General features: G+C 45.0%; 1 protein-coding gene across 2 annotated transcripts in view; it reads left to right on the forward strand.

Moving 5' to 3' along the window:
- The first annotated feature begins 21,387 nt into the window (after window positions 1-21,387).
- Window positions 21,388-25,018, forward strand: part of fgb (fibrinogen beta chain) — a 285,364-nt gene continuing 281,733 nt past the window's right edge. For both annotated transcript variants that reach the window (XM_078541842.1, XM_078541835.1), the window contains exons 1-2: window positions 21,388-21,599; window positions 23,805-23,999. In XM_078541842.1, the coding sequence (XP_078397968.1) occupies window positions 21,492-21,599; window positions 23,805-23,999 (303 nt within the window). In that variant the 5' untranslated portion in view covers window positions 21,388-21,491. The remainder of the gene's footprint in view (window positions 21,600-23,804; window positions 24,000-25,018) is intronic.

Genomic DNA, 25,018 nt, shown 5'->3' on the forward strand with positions numbered 1-25,018 from the left:
AAAGTGTGGCAGCCACCTGTGAGACCCAGGTCCAGCAGAACCTGAAAAGGTCTTGGACCGGCACTACATGATCACTTGAAGCTACATAATGGGCCCAGCCACCTTCTCATCTTGTGCACTTGAACAGAACAAGGGAATTCTTCAGATTTAAGGCAGCAAAATGCCCCATGAAAAGAGCTCACAGAGAATACATTCAATATTATTATGCTGTAGAACAGCCAAAAAGGCCTAGGTGCGAGGAAACTTAGCAGGAAGGAGAGAAAAAAGAAAACCAATGATGCTGTGAGCCATGATTTTGGAAAAGACCTCTGGCCTTCTTCCCCAAATCATCTAATTTCCTTGCTGGTATCAGGACTGAATCACCCTGTAACCTCTCTCCCTGCTGGTATCAGGATTAAATCACCCTGTAACCTCTCTCCCTGCTGGTATCAGGATTAAATCACCCTGTAACCTCTCTCCCTGCTGGTATCAGGATTAAATCACCCTGTAACCCCCTCCTTGCTGGTATCAGTATTAAATCACCCTGTAACCCCCTCCTTGCTGGTATCAGGATTAAATCAACCTGTAATCTCTCTCCCTGCTGGTATCTTGATGAATCGCCCTGTCATGACTCTCCTTGCTGGCATCATGACTGAATCACCTTGTAACTGCAATCTATACATCCAATGCCTATTTTGAAAAATGAGCACATGCAATATTTGTACAGCTGATGCCACTTCCTTCAGGTGTCTCTAATTTACATTTTTCACTGCGCATTGCATTTTTTAAATTTACTTTCCCTATGAACATGGTAATTTCAATTTCCTCAGATGACGTAATGAAATTAATCAAGAAAGGCCTGTTCTTTACAAATCCAACTGGTTAGTGCAAATGTTCCGATGTATTCATTCTTGTTGCTCCAGAATATGGTTTCAAGACATTTTCCTATTACTGCCATAAGGCTAACTGGTTTTTGGTTACCTAGTTTATCCTTTTTCTCTTCTTTGAGCTGGCCTATAACACCTGCTGGCACCCTCTGGTCAATCAGGACTCAAGCTAACCCATTCTGGCAAAGAAATTGTTCCCTGTGTGTAGTCACTGAGAGTTGTTCAGCTCTATCCAATTTTACCCATGTAGACCCAAAGATTTCCACTGCTGGAGCTTTTCTACACTTCATGTCTCAGTCTAATGTAAACTAATTTATGGCAATTTCCAGAGTTGGTCAACACTAATCCAGAGAGACTGAGGGGAAGGTTTTCTTCTTCAGCCATAGGCGGAAGGGAATCGAGATGTAGAGATATGGCGGGGAAGTGGGGTTGAGGTAGAAGATGAAATCTTTGAATGTTTACAGCAAAGAAGGAAGTTATTTGGCCTGTTGAGCACACTGCAAGTGCAATTTAGCCGATGGGGCTTGAGCAGTTTAGCAATGATATTGAATGCCAAGGGGAGATGATTAGATTCTCTCTTGTTAGGGATGGTTATTGCTTGGCACCTGTGTCTAGGGTTTCCTCAGGAATACATTGAGAGTTGGCAACCCTATTTGTATGGCATATATGTCACTTGCCATTTATCAGCCCAAGCCTGAATGTTTCTGGGTCTTGTTGCATGAGGACGTGGATTGCTTCAGTACCTGAGGAGTTGCAAATGCTGAATACTGTGGAATCATCAGTGAACACCCCCACTTCTGACCATATGATGGAGGGAAGACCATTGATGAAGCATCTGAAGATGTTTGGGCCAGGACACTGCCCTGAGAAACTCTTACGATGTACTGGGAATGAGATGATTGACATCCAACACCCACAACCATTGAAGCATCATAGGCATTCAAACAATTTTTTTAATGAATCCTGCTATTTGTCACTCATCATTGTAAAGAGTAGAAAACACCTGTTCTCAAAAACACAATAGTCTGAACACATTCAGTTTATTGCAGATGGTAACAGATAAAACACACGGAATTGTCACAATTATAATAGTATCCAATAGAAAAAATAGAAACAATGATACCTGTTTGCCTGCAATGATCTGCTTCTGCTGGTGGCTGCCGTGGATTAATGCCCGCTGGTCTTCTATGGTTCCATGTTGCTGTTCTTTCATTTTCATCGTCAGACTTCTGTCCACAGTAATATTATGCAACATGCAACATCCAGTTTTTACATTTGCATGTTGCAAACTCACCTGACATTCCAAGCACCTAAAGCCTTATTTTAGTATGAGAGTGGTCGCTCAATGGTTTGCCATATGCTTGGTGTCTATTTATGGTGAGGCTCTGGGTGCATCGGGCAACTGACTTCCATTGTTCCTTCTCCTTTGTGTGCCTCCAGATGAAAACAACAGGAACAACTTATATAGTGCCTTTAATGAAATGAAATGTCCTGAGACATTCAAAGGAATATTATGAAACAAAGTATGAAACTTGAGCCACATAAGGAGATATTGGGTCAGATGGCCAAAAGCTTGGTCAAAGAGGTAGGTTTTAAAAAGTGTCTTAAATGAAGAAAGTGAGATAAAGAGGTGGAGAGATGTAGGGAGGCAATTCCAGAGCTTGGGGCCTAGGCAACTGAGGGCACGACCACCAATGGTGGAGCAATTATGATTGGACATGCACAAGAGGCCAGAATTAGAGGATCACAGATATCTCGGATGGCTGTGGGGACTGGGGGAGATTACAGAGATAGAGAGGAGCAAGGCCATCAAAGTATTTGTAAGCAAGGATAAGAATTTTAAAGTCAAGATCTTGCTTGACTGGGGGCCAATTTAGATCAGTGAACACAGAGGTGATAGGGGAATGTGACTTGCTGTGATTTAAGACAAGGGCAGCAGAGTTTTGGATGTCCACAGGTTTACAGAGGATAGAATGTGGGAGACCAGCAGGAGTGCATTGGAATTGTTGAGACTAGAGTTAACAAGGCATTGATGAGGGTTTCAGCAGCAGATGAGCTGAGACAGGGACAAAATTGAATGATGTTACGGAGGTTGAAATAGGTGGTCTTAGTGGTGGCACAAATAAAGAGGTTGGAAGCCCATTTCAGGGTCAAATATGATAACAAGGCTGCAAACAGACTGACTTAATCTCAGACTGTTGCTGGGAAGAGGAATGGAGTTTGTAGCATCCAGTCCACATCTAGAAATTGCACATTAAGGGGAATTATTTTCTGTTATGCATCCTATGTCATTTGCTTATTGATGAAACAATCACCCTTCCTATTTAGATATCCCATAAGCTTGTTGGAAAATTCATGAATGGCTCCATATGTAAAAATAGGGCACTTAGTACTTTGAGGAAATTATTAATGTGGTAAAACTGGAACTGCTACTGGTGGCGATGGTGGTCCCTATTGAAATTATGAGGATTATTATGTGGCATAATCAGTTGCCTTATTAATGTTTCTCTCATTTCCCAAACTGCTGTAATTATTACCATTCTTAAAAAGCTAACCTTTGCCATGTCTCAATGACAAGATCACTTTACAGGTGGGAACTTTGGCAGAACTATTGTAACATTATAAATTAGGGGTGAAATTCCCCCCTTATCAAAAACAAGAGTGCTGATTTTTCTTGCTAATATTGGCCTGCCAATTGAATCTCAAGAACATATACTTTTAAAGTGTATGATTTCTGAGAACACAATCAATTATGGTGGCATACAGACATTAATTTGTTTCTGTTAAAAGAGGTATTTCACTGACATATGTAACAAATAAGCTTTGTAAATATATTGGTTGCAAATTATTCTTGAAATACTTTTTCACATTGATTTAGTAATCAATGACTTCTTGTTCTATTACTAAATACATTAATCAATACTGTTTTAATCAAGAGAAGTTGAGGGAAAAAAACAGGATGTAACTTATAAATATTGACAGAATGATGGGTTTTAGTTTGCACAGGGAAGGCAAATTTACCTTTGTTTGGCCAATGTTGTAGGAGTGGAATTTCAGTTCCAAAATAGTTAAATATAGACATAACCTTGAAAGTCCTTCAACAATAATGACTAACAGTAATTGCTAAACTCAGACTTAATACTTCATTTTACTTGATATAGTAAATCGGTTGAAAACAAGGGTTGCAGTTTCAATTTTCATAAAACTGATTTGAACTTGAGGCAGGAATCAAGGTTGCTCAACCTCAACTTAGTAGTAGGGCAAATACATTTTACAGGATCATCCAGTGTGAATTTAGAGCACATGTTCATTGTAACTGACACTGAATAAATCTAGATATTATTGGGAACATAGGAAGGAACATAGAAACAAGAATAGGTCATTCAGTCCTTTGAGTCTGTTCCATCATTCAGATAGATCCTGGTTGCCATTTCAGTTGATTATGCTGTGAACATCCATTTATGTTCTCTTTAGTTAGTATGACATGTACAAAATGCATGCTTAAGAGCCGCCAACCAAATTACTGAGAAATCCACATCAAATGTGCACATTTCTCTAATCACTCCCTGTTCACATCTCTTCAATGCAATTTCAGTCTTAAAACCATGCATCCTCCCGATTCATCCTCGTGAAACCATCCTTTCATGGGCCTGTTTCTACTGTCTCATTCCTATAGTTAACATATTTCCTGCAATGGCTTCTCCATGGGGCAGAATCTTCTAGTTGGCGAGTGGGAACGGGGCCCACTCGCTGACGTGTAAAATGAGGCGGGATGAGGGTGGAACTCCTGACGTCACCCTGCGTCATTTCCATTTTCAGGTCGGCGGGGGCGCAGCCGAGTCAGCTGTGCGACCGCCGACCTGTCAACGGCCAATTGAGGCCATTGAGACACTACTTAAAATCATTAATGGACCTGCCCGTCCAACCTGGCAGGCTTCAGAAAAAGCATGAAACTTCATCCACAGGCGGGATGAGGTTTCATGAGGGTATTTAAATTTTTAATAAAGGTTTCAATTAAAGTTATGGACATGTCCCAACTCATGTCACAGTGTCACATGAGGGGACATGTCAGCGAAATTTTTCTTTCATTTTTATTGCAAATTTTAATTTGGAGCCGATCTCCCTGGGGCAGAACTGAGCCTCAGGGAGATCTGTGCTCTCTTTCACGCGCATACGCGAAGGAGTGCATTCCTGGTTGAGGGAATCCCCCCCCTCACACACAGGGAGCGCTTGGCGCTTCCTGGTGGACGTCACGCTGGACGGGCCTTAATTGGTCCGCCAACATAAAATGGCAGCGCGCCCCCAATCGGGGAAGCCGATCAGAGGTGCGCCCGCCTGCACCCGCTCCCGCACTTCCCCCCCGACAGGGGGAAAATGATCACCTTTGCCATGTCTCAATGGCAAGAACACTTTATAGATGGAAACTTTGACAGAACTATTGTAACATCATAGATTAAGGGCAGAATTTTCTGCTCATCAGGCGGGCCTGTGCCCGACCCAAATGAGCGTAAAATGATGTGTGCTGACGTTGCCATCATGCGATATTTCGGTCGGCAGGCGCAAGCGGGAGTCAGACCCATGCCCACCATTAGTTAAGAGGCCAGTTAAGGCCCTTGACAACCCAATTGAAAGCAATTTAACGTTGCCTGTGCAATTTTTCACTCATCGCATGGACAGAGTGGGCAGGCGGGCAGGCCACAATTTGCAAAACCTCAACCAGGGGCGGGATAAAAAGCGTCAGCAGCATTGTCAGTGTGAGCAGTGAGGAATGTTGGAGATAACTTGCTGCTGGTTGCTTATTGGTACTTGTCAGATTAATCTCTGATCGGGGCTTCGTTCTGAGCATTTCCACACGTCATTTCAGGACTCATTGGTGTCTTCAAGGCCCCCTGAGGGTTCAGACTGTGTGGACCCTTCCAGCCTTCTGTTACCGTGGTAATGGGGATTGTGCTCTCCACTGGAGGCACCTCCCCCTCAGAGGAAGAGAAGGGCAGAAGGGAGAGGAGGCCAGTTGTCCCAGTGCAACTTCCAGGGGCGGGACCTGTGGGAGGAGAGGCGCAGGCACAAGGGGCGCAGGGCCAGCAGATAGTCCAAGGCAGAAGGGGCCGCTGAAGATGCCACTATCCTGCTGCCAGGGTTTACAGGTGGCAATGCAGCTACCTCAATATGTCCAACATGCAATGCCAAAAGAGGCTCCGCCTCTCCAGGGAGACTGTGACCTCCATTTTCCAGATGATTGGGCCTGAGATCAGCTCCGACTGTGTGGGTGGACACCCCATGCCAATGGTTCTGAATGTCATAGTGGCCCAGAACTTCTATGACTCCGGCTCTTTCCAGGGGTCAGTGGGGGATCTGTGTCACTAGCTTGACCCAACAGTCCACAGTTGGGTCAAGCTGGTGACAGAAGCCCTGTTCAGGTGGGTATTGACTTTCATTCATTTCCATATGGACGAGGGCAGCCAGACTGAGCGAGCCAGAGGCTTTGCGGCCATTGCTGTTTTCCCCCGCATCCAGGGTGCAATAGACTGTACACATGTGGCCATCAAGGCACCAGCAGGTGAGCCCGGTGCCTTCATCAACAGGAAGGGCTTCCACTCCATGAACGTCCAGATAGTGTGTGACCATGGGATGCAGATTCTGCAAGTATGTGCAAGGTACCCTGGCAGCTCCCACAAGTATGTGCAAGGTACCCTGTCAGCTCCCACGACGCCTACATCCTCAGACACTCCCAGGTGCCGAGACTCTTCAGTGCTCCAGCCCAACTGGATGGATGGCTGCTGGGTGACAAGGGCTATCCCATGAAAAGGGGGCTCATGACACCTCTCCGCCATCCAAGAACAGGGATGGAGCAGTGATACAACAGGAGCCACACCTCCACCATGGCTGTGGTAGAGAGAACCATAGGTCTTCTGCAGATGCGCTTCTGATGCCTGGACCGTTCAGGGGGCACACTCCAATACCCCCCCAGAGTGGGTGTCACTGATTGTGGTTACATGCTGTGCTCTCCGCAATCTGGCACTGGCAAGGGGGGATCCACTGGAGGAAGAGGATGTTGATGCAGCTACACAGGCCACAGAGGATGAGTCCAGTAGTGAGTCAGAAGAGGAGCACGGTGAGGAGAACGCTGAGGGCGTGGAGGCAGACCTCGGTAACCTCCAGGGAGGCAGGGACACCAGGGACGCTTTGCTCCAACGCTCCTTCAGCTAGGCTGCCAAATAAGAGCTACCACCTCATGCCAGGGCTGCCGCTTCCATCCTGGATCACAGAAATGACACTTTCCTTTGCCCCCAAGATACACTCAGTGCCTGTGCAATCAAGTTTTGAGCCACCCACGTCCAGCATTACATACTGGCTTACCCTGCACCTACAAAACAAATGAAGCATACTCAGGCAAATAACACAAAAGCAAATGTAATTTAATGTTGGAGCTCACATATTATTGAACAGAACAATATTTGGTGTTGTTGGTCATGCCATTAAAAAAAGTAAAACAAAATGGAGGAACAAAAGATCACCCTCTTGTGCTTAAGGCGCTTTAAACTTATGTTTATGGCTGCTACATCTAGATGCTCCCCCCTCGTTGGCACCGGCATTGGAGACAGCCTGCTAACTCCTGTTATCTTGTTGATGGGCCCCTACCCAGGACCTGCTGGGAGACCGCAGGATTTACCTGGTGGTCTCCCCAAAGGCAGGCCCTCCCGCCATGGACAAAATCCCCATGGAGGCATGAATTGGCCACTTAAGTGGTTCAGTTGGTCACCCAGTGGAGCTCGTCACCAACTAATGGATTTGTCAAACATGTTCCTGTCATGAGCCTCTCTTTTAGGGTGGTTACTCCCTTCCAAGGTACTCAATGATGCTTTGGAAGAGGCCTGAACTTTAATAATGCACTACTGCTTCCCCTTTTTGCCGCTAGTCCAGTTCCAAAGTTTCCTCTGAATCTTACAGATTCCATGATCTTAATAAATGGCACAGCAGGGTCAAGGGGCTGTTTGGCTTACTCTTTCACTTATTCCTATACTCTTATCAATAGGCACAAGCTAATCAACTTTATGATAGAAATAATATTCAAATTTCTTAAGGCAAGAAAGAAGATAACCCAAAACAAAAATAAAAATAAAAATACCTGGAAAAACTCAGCAGGTCTGGCAGCATCTGCGGAGAGGAACACAGTTAACGTTTCGAGTCCGTATGACTCTTCAACAGAACAGTAACAGATAACCCAGTTTGGCTGTGATGTCTTCCATAGTTAAGACAGGCTACCAACATTGAGTGCCAAAGCTCATGCATAAAGAGTATTAAGAGTACAAAGTTATTATAAGATGACTATGTTTTAAACCATCTCTTTAATTCAAGGTAAAATGGAGAGGGATGGAGAGAGTAAAAGGGAGGAATGCAGAGGGTCATGTGATTTATTTCAAATTCTGCCCAACAACACACCTTGGCTGCTATGAGGATGGGGGATATCAGATTTGCTTATTGGGAAAAAAGTGTAAAATGTTCACACCTGAAAACAAAGGCAAACTCAGTTGTGCTGACTATGGATAGATGTTCAGTCTCCAAGTTTTTGGACAGAAAAGGGGAGAGAGAGAAAGGTCTCTTGGAGAGGGACAAAGGGTTGTAGCTAGAGTGGTCAGCAGAGAGGAGCATGGTGACTTTCTGTAAACTACCAAGCACAATGCAGAAGATGGTCTCTAGTCGAAGAGTTGCATCCCATAGCAATTTGGGGAACTGGGAGATTTATCCTAGCAAGATCAGGGGGAGAAATCATTGAAGTTGATCTTACTGCTGGTAGTCAGTTTGGAAATTCTCTGAAAACTGAGGGAAGTGCCTTTTGGCGGTCACTTGACATTATGACTTAGCGAAGTGGGTAGAGTGGACCCATTCGAATTTGGGAGTGGTTGTGGACTGTTTCTCATAAAGCCTATAATCCTGAGGAGAGTGTGTTGTAATGTATATACGAACATGTGAATTAGGTGCAGAAGTAGGCCAATCGGCCCCTCAAGTCTACTCTGCCATTCAATAAGATCATGGCTGATCTTTTTGTGTTTTGAATTCCACATTCCCATCTATCCCAGATAACCTTTGATTTCTTTGCCTAACTAGAATCTATCTACCTCCGCCTTTAAAATATTCAATGACCCCACTTCCACCACCTTCTGAGGCAGAGAATTTCAAAGTCGCACAACCCTCTTAGAGAAAAAAATTCTCCTCATCTTTGTCCTAAAAGGGCAACTCATAATTTTAAAACAGCACCCCTAGTTCTGGACTCACCCACAAGAGGAAACATCCTTACCATGTCCTCCTTGTCAAGACCATTCAGCATCTTATATACATCAGTAAGTCACCCCTCACTCTTCTAGACTTCTGTGGAAACAAGCCCAGTCTGCCCAACCTTTCCTCATAAGACAACCCATTCATTCCAGGTATCAATCTCGTAAACCTCCCCTGAACCGCGTCCAATGCATTTACATCCTTCCTTAAATAAGGAGACCAAAACTGTACACAATATTCAAGACATTGTCTCACCAATACCCTGTATAACTGTAGCATACCATCCTTACTTTTATGTTCAATTGCTCTCATAATGAAGGATCGCATTCCATTAGCCTTCTTAATTACTTGTATACGAAGTTTTTGTGACTCATGCACTAGAACACCTAGATCCCTCTCCAACTCAGTTGTTCTCCATTTAAGTAATGCTGCACTTTTTTATGCTTCACATTTTCCTATATTGTACACCATCTACCATATTTTTGCCTACTCACTCAACCTAGCTACATCTGTCTGCAAACTTCTTATGTCCTCTTCATAACATACTTTCCTACTTGTCTTTGTGTTATCTGCAAATTTAGCTACCATGCCTTTGCACCCCTCATTTAAGTCATTGATATGAATTGTAATAATTTGAGGGTCCAACACAGACCCCTGCAAGAATTGACTTGTCACATCCTGCCAACCTGAAAAAGACCCATTTATGCATAGTCTCTGTTTTCTCCCAGCCAGCCAATCTTCTATCCATGCTCGTATGTTACCCTCTACACCATAAGCTCTTATTTTCCGCAATAACCTTTGATGTGGCACCTTATCAAATGCCGTCTGGAAATCCAAGTACAGTACGTTTACGGGCTCTCCTTTATCCACAACGCCTGTTACTTCTTCAAAGAACTCCAATAAATTGGTTAAACATGATTTCCCTTTCACAAAACCATATTGACTCTTCCTGATTACCTCAAATTTTTCTAAGTGCCCAGCTATAACCTCCTCAATGATCTATTCTAACACCTTCCCCGTGACAGACGTCAAGCTAACTGGCCTATAGTTTCCTGTTTTCTGTTTCCCTCCCTTCTTGAATAGATGGGTTATATTTGCACCTTTCCAGCCAGATGGAGCCTTTCCAGAATCTAGTGAATTTTGGAAAATTAACACCAATGCATCCAGTACCTCATTAGCTACTCTTTTAAGATCCTAAGGTGAAGTCCATCAGGACCAGGAGACTTGTCAGCCCGTAGCTTCATCAGTTTGCTGAGTACCATTTCCCTAGTGATTGCAACTTTAAAATACTGGTCTTAGACTCATGCTTCTCCCTTTCAAGCTGGATGCAAAATTCAATCATTTTTTGGTCGCTGCTACCTAGGGCTGCCTTCACTCTGAGCTCATTAATTAATCCTGTCATGTTACACAATAACAAGTCTAATATAACATGCTCTCTGGTTGGTTCCAGAACATGCTGCTCTAAGAAGCTATCTTGAAAATATTATATGAACTCCTCATCCAGGATATTACTTTCAATCTGATTTTTCCAGTTTATATGTAGATTAAAATCACTCATGATTATTACTGTCCCTTTATCACAAACGCCCAATACTTATTCTTGTATTCTTTGTCCTATATTGTGGTTACTTTTAGAGGGCCTGTAGACCACTCCCACTAGTGATTCCTTTCCCTTACTATTCCTCATCTCCATCCAAACTGATCCTACATCCTGATCTCCTGAACCAAGGCCATTTAACTATTACACCAATGACATCCTTGATTAACAGTGCTACCCCTCCACCTTTACCTAGCTTCCTATTCTTCTTCAATGTCATATACCCCTCAATATTCAGGACCCAATCCTTGTCATCCTGTAAGCATGTCTCCATAATGGCTGTCAGATCATATTTATTTACTTCAATGTGTGCATCAATTCATATACTTCATTATGAATGCTACGCGCATTCAAATACAAAACCTTTAGTTTTGTCTTTTGGTTATCTTTGTAATATCTAGCCTTGACTGTTGGTGTATTTTTAGGTTTTTTCTCTGTCCTTTCCTGCCATTCTCTGATCCTCATTTCCCACATTACTATTTTGCTCTCCTGTCTTGACTCTACCCCTTGATTTGCTACATCTACCCAAGCTTGATCCCTCACTCCACCTTGTTTAGTTTAAAGCCCTCTCTACTTCCCTACTTATGTGGTTTGCTAGAACACTGGTCCCAGCACGGTTCAGGTGTAGATCATCCTAATGGTACAGCCCCCAATTTCCCCAGTACTGATGCCAGTGCCCTACAAGCTGGAACCCACTTCTCCCACACCAGATTTTGAGCCACGCATTCATCTCTCTAATCTTATTTGCCCTATGCTTATTTGCACATGGCTCAGGTAATAATCCAGAGATCCAAACCTTTAAGGTTTTGCTTCTTAATGTGACGCCTAGCTCCGCATATTTACTATGCAGAACCTCTTTCCTTGTCTGGCCTATGTTGTTGGTATCTACATAGACCACAACAACTGGATCCTCCCCCTCCCACTTCAAGTTCCTCTCCAGCCCCAGGCAGATGTCCCAAACCCTGGCACCAGGCCTTATGGACTCTCACTCTTTGCTGCAGAGAACAGTGTAAAACTCCCTCAGTATACTTTCCCCTGCTGCCATTACATTCCTGTTTACTCCTCCAGCTTGAACGGCTTCCTGTACCATGGTGCCATGGCCAGTCGGCTCATCTACCTTGCAGACCTTGCTTTCGTCCACACAGGTTGTGATCACCTCAAACCTGTTTGACAATTGCAAACTCTGAGGCTCCTCCACTATTGCCTGCTTGGTTCCTTTACCTGCCTCACTCATGGTCACATCCTCCTGTCCCTCACCGCTGACCAAAACAGACAATCCTATTCTAATAGGTGTGACCATTTTTGGGAACAAAGTGCTCAGGTATTTTTCCCCATCCCTTATGTTGGGCAGTGTCTGAAGTTCAGCTTCTGGATCGTTAATCCTGATCTGGAATTCCTGTAGCTGCTTACACTTTCTGCACATGTGTTTGTCATGGATCGCCTTGGCATCCAAAAGCTCCCACATCCCACAGTTGCAACATAACACCTGTCCTGCCATTGTTACTTATGATATTTAGTTAATTTAGTTACCTTCTTAATTAACTTAGAATAATTCCTCTGTATGCTACACCTCTTTCCCCCATGCACCGTATTCCCACCTGAACCAAATTTGCTACTCAATCGGTCTCCCGAATCGGTCTCAGGCGTTGTCTCCTGTATCCTCGCGTGCCCCTTTGATCATGTGGTTTGAAAAGCCTGGCTCTTATATTGACCCTCTGATGAGTCACTGGCAAGTTTAGCTTCTTTCTACAATAATTAACACCAATAGAACCAACTGCTTTCAGCTGATTGACAGATAACCACCACTAACATTCAGTGCCCTGTTTAACAAGTTCGTTCAGCTGTGGCTCAGTTCATAGCACCCTCGCCTTTGAATCAGAGGGTTGTGGGTTCATGCCCCACTCCTGGAAACCAAGAACTGTGATTGTACTCGAACGAGTTGCAATCTGTGATTGTTGATAACTCGAAAGAGTTTAACAAGTTAGTTGTTTTCAGTTGATTGAAAGATACCTGCCCCTACCAGGCAGCTCCCTGTTTAACAAGCTAGTCCAACTTACTTGAAGTTTGTTAGTTCTATGTCAGAGTCTGATTCTTAATCTATACATAAGCCTGAAAAACACTTACCAGAATTTACCACTTGAACTTAATTCACTACTCACTCGGTTTCCATCTCACTCAGATGTAGTCCCCTGTCTCCCCGCATGTCCTTTACTATGTAAGTATTATGTGGCTATCAGTCATGTTAAAGCATTGATGAGGGATTTTTTTGTAGCTTAGAGTATTAGTTGTTATTAGGTAATTTTAGTCATGTTGTTTTTAGTTAGTTTGTTACAGTAAAAAATCTTAAAATTGAAACCTTGTCGTGCAATTCCTTAAAGTTGGCCAGGGGGAATACAAATCTCGTTTTTTAGTTGTCACTTCCTATAGGGGTCATAACAAGAGTTGCTACTTGAGTAAGGCACCAGAGGATTGCTGACACCCATGGAACCACAACCCAGTGTGAAAACCAATAAAAACAGGAGAGGCGGTAAGAGAGAACATATTAATGAATAACGAATCTATAAAGCAAAATGGGACTGTCCTTTCTCCAAAATGTCCTGTAGTTGGTTTTATTCCCAATGAGCAAAGCTATTGAAATACACAATCACCATGGCCAGAATTTTTCCCGCATTGGGCGGGCTTGGCGGGAGTGGGTGGGAGTATTCAGGAACCCGACCGCCACCCGTGATCAGGTCCGCACCACCATTTTACGCCGGCGAGCCAATTAAGGCCCGTCCAGTGTAATGCATGTTTCCTGAGATCAGTGGGAAGGGGCGGGCGGGGGCAGGAGGCCAATGTCCGCCCGGCCCAATGGTGACCCAGTGGTGACCCAGCGGCCTATTCAAAAACGGCGCAGGCAGCCGTGCTAATGCTGCCATTGACTTTGCAGATCAGCAATGCAGAATGTCGTTGGAGAACAGGGCAGGCGGGAGGGCAGGTCGGCAGGGCAGTCAGCCCCGAGGTTTTCCGACGAGTGCCTCACTGTCCTCCTGGAGGAGGTGGTAGCACACTGGGATATCCTTGTCCTAAGGGACAGAAGGAGGAGGCCCCCCCACCTAACCAAACATGCCTGGGAAGAGGTGGCATCACGGGCCAGCTACCATGATGTTGTGAGGCGCACATGGGTGCAGTGCCGCAAATGGTTTATTGATCTCCTGCAATCGGGAAGGGTGAGTACCATGTTGGCATGGGTCACTTAGCACCCAGCCCCTACCCCCGGACCTCAGAGTTTGTAGGATGTAAGTGGCATATGTCATGGAGGCAGCGTCTGAGCAAGGGGGTGAGTCCTGGCTGCTTGGAAAGAGTGTTTTGCGGCTCCAGGGTCATGAATTGGCTGAGCCCTGTGCGGTATTCCTCAGGTGGGGTTGGCCAGGCAGCAATGGCACTGCAGGTATAGGGTGGACTAATCAATGCTCCTCTCTCCTTTCAGGAGAAGGCAGCCCATAACAATGCAGAGAGGCTGTGGACTGGCAGAGGGCCACCCTGCCTTCTAATCCTGTCCAGATATGTGCAGGAGGCACTGGAGCTGGATGCATGCCATGCACCTAGATCAACTAGCAGCGGTGACGTTAGGGTGCCACTGGGAGGTAAGAGTGCAGTGCACTGAGGTCAGAATGTCTGTAATAGCAACCATTCCACTGTTGACTGTATATTGATTTCAGCATCCAACATGGAATCCCCATTGATAACGGAAAGACGAGCGCACCCTGATCCGGGTGCCAGGCATGCACAGTAGCAGCATAATGACTTCAACTAATGACATGTCCTTGTTCTTCCTTTCAGGCTCACCAGAGCACCCTCGGTCTCGGGAGCCTGAAGGTCCGCCGCTCACCCCTGAGGGCACGGATGATCTGAACGCACCAGCATCACACCCTGCCAGCCAGGCAGGCACCAGCGCAGATACCAGCACCTCGGTGGGAGTAAGGTCATCGGCTAGTATCTCAGTGCGCGGCAGTGAGGACACTTCACGCTCGCTTGAGTGCAGGCAGAGGCAGAGGGGGCCCAGGGCACCAGCAGTGGGAGGAATGCTGGCAACCAGGAACATGGTCAGTTGCTGGCTGATGATGTAACTCTGGAGTCGTCCCTGAGGCAGCAGATGCTGGAAGTCCAACAGGGTCTGCAGGAGGATCTGGCAGAGATACATGAAGGAATGCGTGCCATGGTCTCCGTGATGGAGGAGTCAATGCAGAGCTTGAGCAATGCAATGACCCTTATGGACAAGCACACTGCCTCCTCCATGGAGAGAATGGCGACTCTCATGGAGAGGCTCCTCCAGGAGCTGAATCAGGGCTTCCTGGGGATGCGCTTGGACCTGCAAGCCCTCACAGCAATATTGACCTCAGGTGGTCAGTGTCAGTGTGGGAGATGGATTGGGCACCCAGTATCCCAGCTAGGTGCCCATCCATCAATGGTGATCAGGGAGGTCCAAAGCGACCTGACATTGGCGCACAAGCTGCTTGTCATCTCTGCAGGCTCCTCTCAGAGCACTCTGGATGACAGCAGCAGCTCCTCTGCCCCTTTGCCAGTGACCGTGGCATCCGATGAGGCTGCGGTGACTGGGGAGGTGCCAGCCATGCCACTGGCCGCTCCCTCCCAGGTGGGGCCATCACAGGCTCCACTGGCCAGAGGATGCCCGCCAAGGTCATCAAGGCCAACAGGACAGCAGAGTGAGCAGGGCTGTCTCCAATGCTGGTGCCAGAGAGGGGGAGCACCTAGACTTAGCACCTGCAAATGTAAACATAAAGCACCTTAGGCTCAGCACGGACTTATCACTGGTGGTTTTCTTTTGCCCCACTTTTAAGTTCTTTTTAAGTTGGTGTGATGTTGAACACCTTTACGTTTAATTTGATTTATGTATGCCAGGCTCCAAAACAGTAAATGTGTTTGTGTTCAACAAGCCTCTGGGTGCTTCATTAGTTCTGCAGGTGAAGGGTAACCCATGATGTTATGAGTGACTTGTCTGTCATTGATCTTTATTGAAATAGCACATTGTGCAAATTGTTGACCAGGCAAATGTTGTTGTCAGGTATCGAGTATGGAGCCTGCAGCCCTGGCATGTGGCAGTGGTTCATCTTTGGTGTGCTAGCTGAAGGAGCATTGGATCAAAGCCTCCCAGGTGTCCCTGTCTCCCCGGAGGTTGCCCAAGTCCACGTCTATCCCCTCAGCATTCTCCTGAGCGTGCTTGTCCTTGAACTCACTACTGGACTCATCATCTGCTGACAAAGCAGCTGTGTCAACATCTTCTTCCTCCACTGCGTCCCCCCTTTCCAGTGCCAGATTGTGGCGAGTGCAGCATGCAACCACTATCAGTGCCACACGATCTGGGGGGTATTGTAGTGCGCATCCTGAGCGGTCCAGGCATCGGAAGCGCATCTTGAGAAGACTGATGGTTCTCTCCAACGCAGCCCTTGTGGAGGCGTGGCTCCTATTGTACCACTGCTCTGTTTTTGGATGGTGGAGAGGCGTCATGAGGCACCTTCTGAGGGGATAGCCTTTGTCACCCAGCAGCCAACCATCCAGCCAGGCTGGAACACTGAAGAGCCCTGGCACCTGGGAATGTCTGAGGATGTAAGCATTATGGGAGCTGCCAGGGTACCTTGCACAGACTTGCAGAGTCTGCATCCTGTGATCGCACACTATCTGCATGTTCATGGAGTGGAAGCCCTTCCTGTTGACGAAGGCACTGGGCTCACCTGCTGGTGCCTTGATGGCCACATGTGTGCAGTCTATTGCACCCTGGACGCGGGGGAAGCCAGCAATCGCTGCGAAGCCTCTGGCTCGCTGTGCTTGGCTGGCCTTGTCCCAGCGGCAGTGGATTAAAGTCAATGCAGGCCTGAACAGAGCGTCTGTCACCAGCTTGGACAGCTGATTCAGAGACTGCACAAAGATCACCCACTGACCCCTGGAAAGGGCCGTTGGCATAAAAGTTGAGGGCCATCGTGACCTTCAGCATGGGGTGTCCACCCACACAGTTGGAGCTGATCTCAGGGGGTCACATGACAGATGGAGGTCACTGTCTCCCTTGAGAGGCAGAGCCTCTTTCAGCATTATACCTCGGACATATTGAGGTAGCTGCATCGCCGCCTGTAAACCATCGCAGCAGGATAGTGGCATCTTCTGCGGCCCCTTTCACCTTAGACTTCCTGTTGGCCCTGTGCCCCTTGTTCCTGCGCCTCTCTTCCCACAGGTCACTCCCCTGGAGGCTGAATAGGGACACCTGGCCTCTTCCCCTTCTGGCCCTCTCTTCCTCCTCAGAGGAGGTGCCTCCAGCAGAGGCCACAATCACCATTCCCAGGGTAAGGGAAGGCTGTCTGAGACCTGGAAAGCCCCAAGTGGTATGATTCCTCTAGAGTCCTGAGCTGAAGCCTCTTATTTCTGTCAAAGCAGCTCTGAAGCGAAATAAAGTTGTCCTGTTCACACAAGCAAGTAGCAGTAAGTAATCATTTAAAGTTCTAACAACTCGCCTTAGTGAACCCACTCATCCCTCTTATCCTGCCCATGGATGAAATTTTTGAAAATGTGGCCTACCCGCCTGCCTGTTGGGCCAGTGCGATGCCCTGAAAATCGCACGGTCTGTGCAAAATGGAAATCAATTGCTGCCTCAAGGGCCTTAACTGCCCTGTTAATTAATGGCGGGTGTCTCTGAAATATCGCGATGGTGCGCAGTGACATCGGGATGCACGCCCAACGTCATTGGGCGTCATTTTACGCGCATGCATGTCGGGCCTGCCCCCCCACACGCCGACTGTAAAATCCTGGCCCATGTTCTCATCTTGAATTTTGCTTTGAGTTATGAGTCATGACTAGATCGTGTTGTTCAAAAGTTCAATTTCACGACGCAGTTGGTAAAATACTTAGCTCTTAATACTGTATAATGACTCTCAGTCATTATTGTAACATGTTGTACAGAACAGTAAATATTTATTTAATGGCAAACACTGACTGAGCTTTCATTGACCAATTGACTTTTATTGATTAGCAAGCTAAAATTTCTAGCTTCAGGTAAAAAAAAATGTACCGGTACAGCAAGGTCAAGCCTTTTTATTAATTGTTAAAGATCAACTGGTCAAGAGGGAAATGACATGGCACTGCTCTTTCAGTAAATATGACGGATTCTTTTTCTTCATATTTGTCAATCTTGCACAATGTGACTCTGGCGAAATGATGGAAAACATTTACTGATCTGAAAGTTCACTGATGACTTTCTGGTAAATTAATGACAAATACTGGCTTTGTGGTAGAAAGAAAATATTTGTTGTGATTTGCCAATATCAAACCATGATGCACATTGATGTCTTCAATGCACTTAATATTAAATTATGCCTAATTTTTAATAGACTAACATGAAACTATAGGAACACACAGTAATTTTACCAGTGGCACATCATACCAGGGATAGAAATATTAGTTTCTGCTCCATCAAGATTCTGATCAATAACCAATCAGCCTTTAATTAGCTCCCTTCACTATATTTGTGTGTTTCTCTATTTATACTATCTTATATTCCGCTAAATAAACCCTCAGCAATTTAACCTGCATAAAATACTTCTCTTAACACTTTACTGTACAGAACTTTCCTAGACTATGTACCTGAATAAAACTCTTCCCTTGTTTGCAAAAGTTCAAATTCAGGGACATACCATCACTTGGTGAACTAGGATGATTGTAGCATGGGTTAGATTGTGAGAAATGTGATCCCACATTCATCTGACTATAATTCCTCTAAAAACTGGAAATTGCTGTTTGCAGTGTTATATAAATGTGAAATGTGTCAATATCAAATCCTCTTTCCGCTATTTTAAAGAATTCCCATTTATTTGAAATAGTTTAATGTTTCCAAATAAAATTATAGAGAAAAGAATTTAATATGAAGGTATTAACTTTGTGACACTTACATTGCACATAATATTTTTCACGCTTATGTGGTGTAGTGGTATTGTCACTGGCTAGTATTCCAGAGACTCTGTGTAATGCTCTGGGGAATCCCGCCATGGCAGATGGTGAAATTTGAATTCAATAAAAATCTGGAATTAAAAGTCTAACGATGACCATGAAACCGTTGTCGGTTGTTGTAAAAACCCATCTCATTCACTAATGTCCTTTAGGGAAGGAAATCTGCTGTCCTTACCTGGTCTGGCCTACATGTGACTCCAGACCCACAGCAATGTGGCTGACTCTTAAAAATGCCTCTTAAAAGTGAACGAGGACAATTAGGAATGGGCATTAAATGCTGGCCTAGCCACTGATGCCCACATCCCATGAACAAATTTTTGAAAATCTTGCAGTTCTTACTTCAGACTCTACAGGCAGAATTTTAACTGCCAAGGTGGTGATGGGGATGGGAGTGGGGGTGGTAGGGTGGTGGCAGGGCAGGCCTGGGCAATGCCAGGAGATTAATTGTGAATTTAATTCAGGAGCCAATGCAGGTTTCCCAAGCCATGTGGAGCTCACCAGGGCACCTGGCAGGAATACAGCAGGGAGTCATTGTTCAGCTAAACTCAGGCTGGAAAGTCTTCAAACAGCGAAATGACATGGCTGCTGGGCTGATAATGTGAAAGGTTTGCACTTCCAGCACTTGTTTGGGAAAACCAGATTTCACTGCTTTACAGGTGATTCCAATGTTTTTAAAGTCACGTTGGACTTCACTCATTCTGATCTAATCTGATCTTCCTTGTTGTCAGCCTTTACTCTGCAGCATGGGAGCAGCTTATGCTGATGATGAAGAAGAGAAGCAGCAACACCAATGTCAATAGCATTATCAGCACCAGGGCCAACGTGACCAACAGCACCAGCTGCCTTCCACAGCCACATGCTGCTCCACAGAACAAAGGGGGTATGGACACAGAGCTCCAGCTCAGAGGAGGTGAGACTCCAATTCTGAGTCTACAGACAGAGGGTCAACTTTTGTGACATGCCTGAGCACCAGTACAACATGAGGATTAGGCTTTCATGGAGGGTTGATGCAGATACCTTCAGTCAACTGGAACAAACCTTCCTTCCCTGTAGCCCCAGTGGGTACTCATGCCAGTGTCTGGTGGTGGCAATCACTGAAGGCCCCCCTATCCCCTGACCTCCTTGGCTCTCTGTCTCTCACTCTTCCCTGAAGGTCCTGCTGTGGGAGCTGAGGGACTGAAATGAGGTGATGTTTTCCTCAATGGCAGGAAGGGGCTAGCCTCTCAAACCAAGAGGGGATGGATGGATGTGGCTGAGGAAGTCAACAGCAGGAGTGTAGTCCCTAGAACCTGGATACAGTGCCTCAAGAGTTCATGTGCTTTCTTGCAAGAGAAGAAAGTAGAGTTATAAGTGTTAGGAATGGATTGTGTGAATGCAATGATGACATTTGTGGAGGGTGACTGACTGTGATGGGGGTGATATGTCAATATATTGAGGGTGACTGTGAGTGTTGGTTCTTCAGATAGGGATGTAAGGAGGTGCCTCAAGTGCTGTGCAGGAGAATGCTGGGAAAGTCAGAGTGTGGGAGTTGGCATCTGAAAGTGTTATGGCGCTCACCTTTCCTTCTCTTTTAAGCTTAATGAACCTCTTGAGGTACTGTATCCAGGTTTGAGGGACTGCTGACTTCCCCGTCCACTTCCATCCACATCTGCCTAGCTTGGGAGGCTAGCCTCCCACTCCCATTGCACAAAACATCTCCTCATTTTAGACCCTCAGCTCCCACTGCAGGACCTCCAGGGAAGAGTGAGAGACTCTGGGAGCAGCCTTCCCAGGTCTCCTCTCCATCCCTCCAGTTGTTGAAGCCACAGTTAACATGTTTGCAATCTTTGATTGGTCAGGAAACCTGAAAGCAGCCTGAGTTAGAGAGCCGTGGCAAAATCCACTGATGAAACAATCAGATTCCTGACCCACTACCAGCTTTTGCACCTTCTCTCCACCACGCCTGCGCCCTAACCTGCTGCAAGTGGATATATTTAGGTTAAATTCTGTCCTATGTGCTGGAATAAGAATTCTTGGATCTGATTGGTTAAGGAGCTACATAGCTGCTTGCCCAGATCCCCTGTACAGTGCTGTGCTGAAATTTTCCTCAAATCACAGCAAACTCCACTGCAAAATCCAGTAGAAAGTCTATGGTCAAGGATAAGCATAATAATGGCTGACACAGTTCATTCACCACTGAAAACAAAACCCAGGTCTTTATATCTTATACGCAAGGGAGACTGAATATGAAAAATATCTTTGAAAAGCTTCACTAAACACCAAAAAACATCAATAAAGGTAAACTGAAACATTGAGAAACAGGATACCATTTTAATCTTATTCGTCCTGAAGTTCTGTTAATTAATTGTCTTGTTCCTGGAACCTAACTACATTTAAGTAATGCCAATAGATACGATACCATATATGGGGGTTTTTAAAATCTATTTTGTGTTACCAAAACAAAAGTAATGCTCAGAACTCTGAACATTTATCAGTTTACATTTTTGTTTCTGACACATTGGTTATGTTACAATAGAGAGGAATGACACAAATGCTCTGTTCATCAACCTGACTATAGTAACCAAGTGATAGTGTTTAAATATTAACTCATTGATTAAAAAGTGATCATGTGGCCACCAATTGCCCCAATCTCCGCCCTCCATTCCCTAAGTCCAGTGGTTGAAACATATAAAAAGAAGCAATACTGACTTGAGAAAGACTCTGAGAGAAAGGACAAGATAAGAAGTGAGAAATCAGCAAAGAAAGCTCACTGCTTAAGCGCCATGAGGCTGACTTTGGTGCTCCTTTTCTGCATTGCAACAGCTCAAGCAATGGTCCTTGATTATGATGATGAATCTGAGACTGGTGGGTCTGAAGATCCAGAAGCTGAGGTAAGAAATTTGATTTATGTTGTGCTGTTGTGGCCGTAGTGACTTAACTGCACAACAGACACATTTGTACCTTAGCATTCTTTGCAAAGCTCGGACATTTATTTTTTTCACCATTCAGAAATAAGTGCCCTGCTAATCTCCCATAACTTATCAAGTTGAAAACCACAGAGAACACATGAGAAAAGAGCACTTATAGGGTGCCCCTGTGTGAGTTAAACTTGTTTGCCTTACATGGATCATTCAATATGACATTATACATTGGTGTGAAGCAGGTAAAACTTTTCAATAATATAAGGCCTGAATCTTCAGCTCAGCGAGAGGGGTCGGGGCCTGCTCGCTGTGGCATGTGTCCCGATGTCACCACGCGTCATTTAGATTTTCAAGTTTGGCGGGCGCGTGCTTGCCGAACTGTCAAAGGCCTATTAAGGCCATTTAAAAAGGCAGTTAATCAATTACCTGAGCTGCCCATCCTACCTTAAGGTTGGCGGGCAGGCAAAGAGTCCAGGCGGCCTTCGCATTTTTTATGGAACCTCATTCATGAGCAGGATGAGGTTTCATGAATGATTTTAAATTTACACACAAATTTTTATTAAAATTAATGCACATGACCCAGCTCATCTGGCAGTTTCACATGAGGGAACATGTCATAAAAATTATTTCTCCACTTTATTAACCTTTTAAAACTTACCAAGTTGAAAACCACAGAGAACACATGGGAAACAAGCACTGATAGGGTGCCCCTGTGTGAGTTAAACTTGTTTGCATTATATGGATCAGTCACCTGAATCTTCGAACATGCGAAAGTGCAAAAGAGCACACTCCCGACTCAGGCAACCCCCACCCCCACCCCCGCCCGCATAAAATGGTGACGCAGACATGATTGGGTCCGCGCCCACCCCCTCAAAACCCCCCTGACGAGGGGAAATTTCTACCCATAGAATGTGTAGTATAACGGCATCTGAATTTGACTTTGGGTGTGATCACTACCAGATATGAATCTCAAATCACTTGGGGTTCTCACTGCTGCAATGTCCAAGCAATTCTTAAAAAAAAATAAAGATTAAAAAATTCCCAGGGGCTGTAATTATCTTCCAGTGATATTCAAACATCAGTAGTTGGTGCATTCATTCAAATAAATAGAATAATTCCTTCATTAAAATAGTAAATTAGCTACATGTGAAGATGGTAATCATACATGTACTAGTATCATGTAGCTTAATTTACTGATGTTAAAAAATTAGATTAGAAATTAACAGCTTACTGTTCTGCAAGCTTTTTACTAATATTGACAATTACACCAAAATTCCAATGCTAGTTAAAAGATCCCCCTGAGCATGATTAACTATCCAGGGGCCAAATTCCGATTTTCCTTGATGACTGTAATACAGACGTGCAGTATAACTCAGTGCCAGTGAATTGCTTAGTTGCCGAAGCAAGTATTGGCCTTATGTATCTGCAGCATGATAGCAGCCTCCATTGCCAGAGCCATTTCTGACTGTTGAATTTTTGCTGTAATGACATATTCATGTCATGCAAGAGTGTTTGCTCACTGTTCCTAACAGCATTTTTGGAAACTCATTCTAACCTGTTTTCTCCTTCCATGGAATATTGAAAAACACAATTTTAAAGGCCTTATGACCTTGAATTTCATGTTTCATATTGATGTTTAGGGGATGGAAGAGATAGAGTGGCAAAGTTTACAGTGTAACTAATTTTGGGTGTGCCCATCGGTTCTCACTGTATGAGTGACTAACGTTTAAAATATCTTGCTCATGTTAATCAAAATTAAAATGTATTAATATAATTGAGGAAGTGAAAATAAGAACTTGCAGTTGTTTTGTGCCTTTCATGCCCTCCGGGTATTCGAAAGTCCTTCACATCCAATGAATTACTGATGAAATGTAATTACTGTGATTATGTAGACATACATAGTGATCAATTTGCACGAGGCAAGGTCACAGACATGGATGATTTAACTTCAATTTTTGGAAAGGTTGGCTGAAGAGCCAATGTCGTCTAGTACAGGTGAATGGGAGCTTCTCATCCAGCAGCAGAAGTCAGCACAAGAAAACCTTTGCATTTTTTTATAGCTTGATTTCCTTGGACATTAAGGTGAATCAAAATAAGAAAGAAACAAGTCAGAAAGGAGAAAGGCATAAAAGTGGTGCTTTTGTGTTACTCAATTATCTTATTAATCATCCACAGGCTGGAGAGATACAAACAGATCCCCGTGGACATAGACCTGAAACTCAAGGCATTTACACAGGCAGAAGAGATCCTGGAGTTAGCTACAGGGGAAGACAAACTTTCAGACCCACTCCTGCTACCTATCGAGCCGCAGTTCCTGAAGCCAAAATACGTCAGGAGCAAGGAGGGTGCAAACATCTCAATGAAGATTGGGTAAGGTGGGAGAGAACGAAACAAGAAAATATGAGAGGATGTGAAAATACAAACATTTAAGAGAATGCAGAAATATAAGTCCAATTTTTCTCTGCTTCAATTTGAATCCCAGCTACATTTAATTTCAGGGCGCAATGTGGATGAAAATTGGGCCAAAATTTGCAGCAGTGTCCTTCTCTACAGCTCTGCCAATAGAGGTGGCCACTGTTGAGGCTTAAGGAGAGTGTGCCTCCAAGTTGAGGCATCCTAGAAGGACAGATAAGAATTTGTTCAATGTGCTGTAGCCACGCAGGCAACTCCCATCAGAGTTGATCAGAGGACAGGGTGACCAACTCTCGTGTAGAATGTTAAGGGTCACTCTGGCATGGGGGTCTGTTAGATCAGTGGGGGTATTGCCAGAGCATTGAGGGTGGGGGGAAGGGGGGAAAAGCAGCCATTGCTACTTGGGGAGGGCCTCCATGGGGAGTGGCCAGAAGTGAATGCTACCCCCCCCCACCCCCCCATTCCCTCTGCAGCGGTAAGTTGCTGAAAGACCACCATGGTGTAGCTGGCGGTCTTCACCGGCGGCCGGGGGGCTGTACCGATGCCAGTAAAAACACATGAAAATAGTATTAATTGGCCAGTTAATGGAACTTATTGGCTGCCTGCCTCCAGTTGGTGGGCAGCTGTGCCACTACCATTCCCGCTACTCGGAATTTCCCATGGCAACGGGAAGATGCTGGGCTTTGGTCCTGACACCTTCTGGCATCATTTTATGAGATCCCTCCTCCCAGCCTGGTAAAATTCAGCCCATTGTGTTTGAAACGGGCATTAATAATGAAAGTGCATACTTAAAGGCGTCAAATTATGTTGTTGATGTCCATGACCAACATTCCTCCACTTCAAAAACAGAATTACCTGGAAAAACTCAGCAGTTTGAAGGTCGGGTGCAGGTTTCACCATTGAAGTGTGAGGGGGACCAAAGAATGCTACATTTTCAGATCCACTTTCTCTTAAAGTGACAGACTGTCAGCTTTTCA

The sequence above is a fragment of the Cetorhinus maximus genome, chromosome 1 (genome assembly GCF_964194155.1).
Source record: "Cetorhinus maximus chromosome 1, sCetMax3.hap1.1, whole genome shotgun sequence".
NCBI classification, from domain to species: Eukaryota; Metazoa; Chordata; class Chondrichthyes; order Lamniformes; family Cetorhinidae; genus Cetorhinus; species Cetorhinus maximus.